General features: G+C 38.6%; 1 protein-coding gene across 1 annotated transcript; it reads right to left on the bottom strand.

Moving 5' to 3' along the window:
* Positions 1-2,917: 2,917 nt before the first annotated feature.
* Positions 2,918-7,064, bottom strand: LOC122659311 (probable hexosyltransferase MUCI70). Its single transcript, XM_043854441.1, has 3 exons — positions 6,691-7,064; positions 6,400-6,599; positions 2,918-3,167 (listed from the first exon to the last, which is right to left on the bottom strand). Exons 1-3 carry the CDS (start codon positions 6,874-6,876, stop codon positions 2,918-2,920), a joined length of 636 nt encoding a protein of 211 aa, XP_043710376.1. The 5' UTR covers positions 6,877-7,064.
* Between the last annotated feature and the right edge of the window lie 522 nt (positions 7,065-7,586).

Below are 7,586 nucleotides of genomic sequence, written 5' to 3'. Positions count from 1 at the left end.
AAAGGTTCAATTAGGGTATCCGGGACATAGGGATGTGGGCCCCACAGGAAAATAAACCAAAAAAGCTGATGATAGCACGAGCGGATCCTCGAGCGGATTCAGTAAGAGTGAGTCCGTTCGTGACTCCGGTGCTGCTGTGAAGGCCCAAACTTCAAGGAAAGTGACGGGGCTTTGGCCCACACTTTCAAAACTTCGAGGGGGTTCTTATTATAATATTTTTAGTTCAAGGTCAGCAGTGTTAACCATGGTCACAAGGCATTACCCATTGGGTAAGGTCTGGATTGCCCCGAGGTACAAGGGGATATTTGGGGTGCAAGTGTAACATGGACTGTGCCTCGGGACACTGTATCTGTGATCCTGGTAGGTATTAGGATGACACGTGTTGTCCTAGTCACCCCCTATTGTAGTAAATTATTTTAGATCGGGATGGGGTCGTGGCACACTGAGTCAGGTTTTGTGGAAAGCATCTTTGGGGTCCTGGCCCCCCAGCGATTCATGTCTGTGCCAGTTCCACAAGCACCATCTAGTAGTGGTGGCTCTCGATCGAGTTCCTTACGTTTCAGAGATATATACCCTAGGTTAAGGTACTTCCAATACTCTAATGACTCGGTTTATAGAGTTGTTGTGCACGACTTCAAGTGTTACTTCCACAACCATATGTCACGACCATCCTTTGTGATGCAATCAGAGCAAAGCTTGATTTGACAACAACACCTATGTGGTCATTATGATGATCCGGCCCGGCTCTCGTTTCAGTACTAGGCTACTAGCTTGTATTTATTTGATCTATGTGACTATCTTTGGAAAGGTTTCTAACAATTATGAACAATCAGTCCATCACTATGTAGTATGTAATGGTTTATAGTTTGATGTATTTTAGTTCATAATGCTTATTTAAGTTGCCTTGCACTTCTACTTTAATTATTTATGAGTTCTAAACATTGTGTGGACTGTGGAATAGCCTAGGGTAGACCTCATGCACGCCATAGACTACCAAGTTAGGGTCCGTAGTCAAAGTACCATTTTGGGTTTGAATTTGTAAAAACTAGTGGTTCCACTATGTTTAGAAGGCCTAAAAGAGGGGGAATGTCAAGTTTCAGTCCCTAACTTGGCCATATGGCCACCGGAACCTAGCATCGAGTGCAAAAAAAAAAAAAATACATCATCTCACCGAGATCTCGGTTTCGTGGCCTGGTGAAGCCAGTGCCAAAACCGAGACCTAAAACCTTGGTTATTAGTTGATGCAGATCGGAGGAGGTACTATCACAAGCACCAACATAGGAACCAGGCCAAGCTCAAACAAGGGCAAGTGGTTCCTCTTTAAACCACTTTTGTTTCAGACCAAGCCTTGAGCTTGGGTTTTTTTCTGGTTCACTCAAAACCAGAACCGTGGGGTACTTTAAGGAGTATTTTTTTTTCCTTTTATTTATTGTAATCATGTCTGGAATAGGACTTATGAATTCCAGTACAATGGGAGTCCTTTTCATCTTGTTTTCTTAGAGTCCTAGTCTAAATAAGATTCCCCCTTCTAGTCCGTGTATGGGAGGAATCCTAGTCTGTTTTCTTTACTTTACTAGTGTGATCATGATTAAGTCTATATCATGATTTATATGTATGTAAGGCTGTTCTCAGCAACCCCATGATTTATGCTGAATAAAGCTTGACTTTTGCCTCCATTATTTTGTGAGATTCAGAATACCTTCTTGTGAGAAGAACCTTGGAGACATGCTAAGATGGTTGGTGGTTGGTGGACTCCAACTTAGTTCCAAGTGAGAAGCTTGGTCCATATCCTTCTACCTTTCATCCACTCTTCTTCATCTTCATCTACATCTTCATCTTCGATAATCAATCCAGGAAATCAATTAGTAGCAGAACTTTTCTCAGTCCAAGCACATACTATACTTATCTTCCAATACTTCATAGATTTCAGATATGTTTACATATACTGCAACTGCACTATTTGCTTTACTGATCCATGGTTTCAAAATCTGATTTTGCTACTGTTTTCAGAGAATGAAGTAGGATTCTTAGGCTCTCTTTGGTTGGATTTTTATTTCACTGTCATATTGATTACTTAAAATAAATCAACATATAGTTTTTTGGTTAAGAAAGTGAAATTGTTTGGTTGCATCAATTGAAAATATTTCAAGAACAAGAAATCCATTTAGTAGTTCAATTTTAAGAATAGATTCTCTTTATTTAGGATAAATTGATAATAATAATAACAGTGATAATAGTAATAATGATAATAATGATAATAGTGATAATAATAATAATAAGGGCAAATTTCATGGACACCCCCTATAACTTTTCGAAAAGGTCAGTACACCCTAAATTTTGCAAAAATGTCAAAGACTACCCTTATTTTATGATTATATTTCAACTAAATCCAGTCCGTTAGTCTTTTGCAGTTAAGTTGCTGTTAATATTTTTATAATGGCAAAATTACCCTGTCAACTGGGTAAACTCTCCATAATTCCCTTAAAGGTAAAACCCTAAATCTCATTATCTCTGTTCATCGTTTTCCCAGCGTCGTCGTCCCAAGCCCAAAACCATGGCCGATAACCTGAATCGATTTCTGCTTTGATGTGCAAAAAGTATTTCAGGCTTTTGAGCTCCGGAGAACAACAGAAAATTAGACAGAAACAAAACCAAATTGAAACAGAAATTTCATCTCATATGGATCGAACAGAAGTGATGATTAGAAGAAATATAATCAGAAGAGATTATAATTAAGCAGATGTAGGAAATAGTACCGGGCCAAAGATGATCGGAAACGGCGACGAAGAGATTCTAAACAAACTTTCTTCTTAATTTGTTGTTACTGGGTTTGGTTTTTCCTCTTAGCGGAGATTCCAAGAAGACCAACCGAGCGTGCCGTGAACATCTCCTACTATTTCTGCTGAAAAGATCAAGCTTACAACGATATGCACTCCTGTTCCTTTAAAGTCGAGGAGCGAGAGAGAGAGAGTTCGATGGCTGAGGCTTCAATGGGGGCTCTCGTGCCATCAGTGAAGTCAGAGGCAAAATTGTAGTCAGCGGTGACAGGGTTTTTGGAGGCAGTTGATAAAACTGCAGAATTAGGAGAAGGCGTATGAGCTCCACCGGCGGCAGCGGCGACGGGTGTGGTTGAGCTCGATAAGGACTTCCTGTATTTTGCCTTTTTCCTGCTTCACAGAGAGAGAGAAAGAAACACATAGAGACAGCAGAGAGGCGACGAACCAAGGAGGGCTGGAGGTGGTGGTGGTGGTGGCGGAGGCGGAAGAAACAGCAGCAGGGGAGCAAGAGGAGGAGGGCTGGAGGTGATGGTGGTGGCGGCGGCGGAGGAAACAGCAGGGGGAAGGTTGATATTTTTTAGGGTAAAATTGACATTTTAATTTTTGGGAGTAACTTTACTTAACATCGTCAGGGGGAAGGTTGACATTTTTGCAAAATTTAGGGTGTACTTGCCTTTTTGAATAGTTATAGGGGGTTGTCCATGAAATTTGCCCTAATAATAATAATAATAATGACAAAGATAATAATAATAAGAAGAGGAAGAAGAATGATGATAATAAAAATAAAAATAATAATAACATAAAATATGAAGAATCATAATAATAATAATAATAATAATAATAATAATAATAATTGTGAAATAGATTGAAATGATGTTGAATATAAATCTTGAAATAGCTGGGGGGCCATTTCAAGATTTCTATTCAATTTGATTTCAATTTCTTTGAAACTTGGGTGCAGAAGTCATACTAAACAGCCTAAGAAATTGAAATAGCTCCCTGACACTGTGGTGGAGGACCAGATAGGAGAAGGGAAAAATTGCAGGCGAAGGGGAAAGAGATCACACAATCACACACTCTCACAGAGTAAACCCAATAAACGTCTATCCAATTCACTGTATTCATTGTTGGGTTACATGCAAGTATTTAAAGAGAGAAATAACGAGACTCTAGTTAGACTATGAAACTGAAAATAACAACTTGCAATTCAAACTCTAACTCCTACGTATTCAACCTAACACAAATAAAAGACTTAAAATAAATAAACTAACTACTTGCACCCGGGTTGGACTGGTTTTATCTGGGTTTGAGTCTCCAAAGCCTATCATGTTGGTCCAACCAGTTAAGTGATACTGCTGCATCACATTGAAATAGAAATCCAACCAAAAAGAGCCTTAGTTCTACCCTATTTTAAGATCATATTTGATTTTCTGCTTCAGATTAGCATCCTATTGCTATTGCTGAATTCTGTTTGTATTTTGACTCACTTTTGATCATTGACTCGAGTCCAATGGTAAGGTTGCTCCATTGCAACCAAGTGGTTATGGGTTCAAGTCGGGAAACAGCCTCTCCATGAAGTGAGGTAAGGCTGCATACGTTATAATCCTCCCCAGACCCCGCAGTGGTGGGAGCTTCATGCACATTGATTTGAGTCCATTAATTTCTGCAATTGGAATTCAATTCTGGAATTCTGTTTCAAGTTTATTATTCCTAATAGGATACCATCATAACTCCAGATCTGACCATCATATGTCAGTCAGATTTCGAGGAGTTATTCCTGTCAACTAAAGTAACCTTTGACCAGAATTTTAGGGCCATCTGAATTAAGTCATTCCAAAGAAAAGCAGGCTGCATCTTCTACAATTTCAGAGCCACATGCACAGCCAGTGTGGAAAGAGCATCAATCAAGTCATTCTCTCTTGACAAACAGGCTTTCCTCCAAGAGGCAATCATCTTCTTAAACCTCTCAAGACTAGATCCCAAATAATGCCCAACTCATCACACACCCGAAAATGCAGCCCTCTTCGGTTTTGTCTAAACCTCTAAGGTCTCCTCTTTATTGCACATTTCTTCTCAGCTTCTTCTCAGTTTGATACTTATTCCCTCAAGTCCCATCAGTTTTATTCTTTGGCTGAGGGACCAAAGAAAAGATTGTCTTAGAAGTCTGTTCTCTCATTTGGAATCTTGTGGTTACTATTTTGTCTAAGAGCTGCATTCTTGCTTAAATGCTGTTAGGTTTCCATTAGAGAAATGTCGTTTCAATTGGTTTGGACAAATTCTGAATCTCTTTTTTTTCCCCGTCTAATGGGGGTGAATGGGTGATGACAGAATTTTTAGCATTTTTTTTTATCATTATTAGTCAACCCAGCTTATTGGCCCAATAACAGTTTAACAAATTCAACCATCCTGTCATGTCTATGACTAATAACCAAACATGGGATGGACATACTACCTTTTATAATTGAAATGAAAGCACGAAGACAAAGCTAAAGACATAAATTTAGTGCCTGGAACAATATTAGTGAGTGGAAAATTATCTACCAATCGTGACAAACAAATGGAACCAAGCAGATGCACGCACATACACACACACACACACAGCAGTCATAATAAAGGTGGAGAAAAAACAATGCTCTGCAAGGAACTTCATTCATGATATCGTATCAAACTCTATGCAGTAAATGTCAAAGAGTCTCCAGGGTTTATAAAATCAAGAATTGATATGTGGAGGCCAAACTTGAAATTTTTTAATGGCGGGGGGATACATATACACTAAATTGATTAAATAGTTGATTACAACAGCGGTTCATTTGATGTCGAAGAGACAGATGAATCAGATGTCTCACTGGTTCTCTCCATCCTCATTCACAAAGCTAGTTAATCATAGTGGAGGATCCTATAACAGGTTTAGACCCACTTAATAGAGAAATCATGACTTGAGCATAAATAGGTTGGAGGCAATAGGAAATACCGAAGAAGAGGCCTCCTATTAGGCAGTCTAAGGACGTTAGAAAGTTGTATGAATGTGAGGAGCTTCTGATAAAGGGTGTCCTACTCAAATGGGAGGAAAACCTTCATCGTCTCAACAATGAATATCCTTAATCTGAGAGTTGGTTTTCTGTTTCGTGTTGAAAGGTATGGGTAGGATTTTTATTTCATCCAACTATCCGAGCAAGGTACTTCAGTAGGAATTTCATTGTTTTACTGTTTTCCTTCTGGGGCATAGAGAGCACATATATTCCCATTATATGTAGGTTTTATATCTCAGAGTGGACTACGGCATCAATCTGAAATCAATGCACTGTCAGTTGGGAATAAATACTTTCCTAGCAGCTTGATGAGGAAAAACAATGCCTTGGAAATTGAAAATTAGGAAGTTGTATGCTGTATATCGGTTTTTGGCCCAGTCCTCTTACAGTCTTTTCTTGGAAATGAAGTACTGCTTTCTGCTTTTAGTTAAATGATTGAAGGTTTAAAGGAAACTTTGTTGGAAGGTTATAAAGGAAGGATTTTGAGAATTTGGGAGCTGATTTCAAAGGAAGCTTTAGTTGGAAGTTTTTGGGTGGTGCTATTTGGCTGATTTTTCAAGGTTCTTAGCAGAGAAATTTATATCTTGGTTTACGAAAATCCAAAAGCAACAATGAGACAATATGCAATTTGTTCTACCTTAGGGATTTTACCATTCAACCGTTGATCCGCAAAAGGGAGATCCTTAACAACTACAATGCGCCATTTACCAATCTTATGGTTCTCATCAATTCTCTTTCCCCCTGCTTCCTGCGTTTGGAGAGTAATATCATCCCAAAATGCAACATAGCAAACCTGCACCAAACCAGAACTATATATATAATTACTTGCAAAAGCATTAATACAAACTGAAATAGGTAAAGCTATGCAGGCTGTGTAAGATAACCTTTTTAAGAGATGCCTCTGACATATTAATAGGTTGATAAAGATCGTCACCGCCACCGAATGCCCAAGTAGAGACAACAATTTTGCAAGTCTGCATGTAATTTTTGTCCTCAGTAGAAACCTTAAACCCTCCATTTTCACTGTAGAAACCACAATGCACCACAGCAGTTTCATTCACCTGAAACATTCATTTAAGAAAAATACAATAAAATAGATTGGACACCAAGTTCAGCATTGGAGAAGTAATACAAAGCATATAAAAATAGCACTTCTGGAAACAGGGAGATCAGAGACTACATTTCAAGAAATCAAAATGAGAGTTGGTTCTATAGTAAAATCTCGGAACACTAACTTCTGCCTGTTTCATACTCAATAAGAATGAAAACTAATTCTAGGTCTTCTTAGAAAATATCAAGGTAAAAATTACAAATTTACAACCTTAAAACTCGTTCTCTTTCATGAAGAGTTTGGTACTCTGTGAATAAATTAAATCTTGTAGCTTCTGCATGTTTCTGTAACGAGATAGTGTTGACTCCTTCATAAGATGACTCCTCATATGCTTTGTATACCAATTTTTTGACAGGAGAGATTGATTCTTTGCCTGCGGGGATATCCAAGTGCTGGAGTTGTTGAGAAGGTAGAAGCTTCAAGCAATCTGACCAATCCAGCAACAGAGAACCATGAATTGAATTGTTTATGACTTTCATTGTCTGTACAAGAGAACGGATGATGGAGAAAACTACAGTACTAACAGACCAGCATGTTATTACGTATCTTGAAAAGCAAAGTTCTATTAGCCACCTCATTTAAATTGATAGAAACAAATAAGGAAACTAAACTCTCCCCCCCCCCCCCCAACCACCACCCACCCCAAAAAAAAAAGGGTTTTTTACAGTT

This window comes from Telopea speciosissima, chromosome 4, assembly GCF_018873765.1.
Source record: "Telopea speciosissima isolate NSW1024214 ecotype Mountain lineage chromosome 4, Tspe_v1, whole genome shotgun sequence".
Lineage (NCBI taxonomy): Eukaryota > Viridiplantae > Streptophyta > Magnoliopsida > Proteales > Proteaceae > Telopea > Telopea speciosissima.
Note: the sequence above shows the minus strand (reverse complement) of the source record. Positions and strands in the feature narration are given on the sequence as shown.

Coding starts and splice junctions, on each gene's coding strand:
- LOC122659311 (XM_043854441.1), bottom strand. CDS start 6,876: ATGTTTCAGGTGAATGAAACTGCTGTGGTGCATTGTGGTTTCTACAGT. Junction 6,600..6,690: donor CAGAGGCATCTCTTAAAAAG/GTTATCTTACAC, acceptor GGTTTGGTGCAG/GTTTGCTATGTTGCATTTTG. Junction 3,168..6,399: donor ATTGTTGCTTTTGGATTTTC/GTAAACCAAGAT, acceptor TCTGTGAAGCAG/GAAAAAGGCAAAATACAGGA.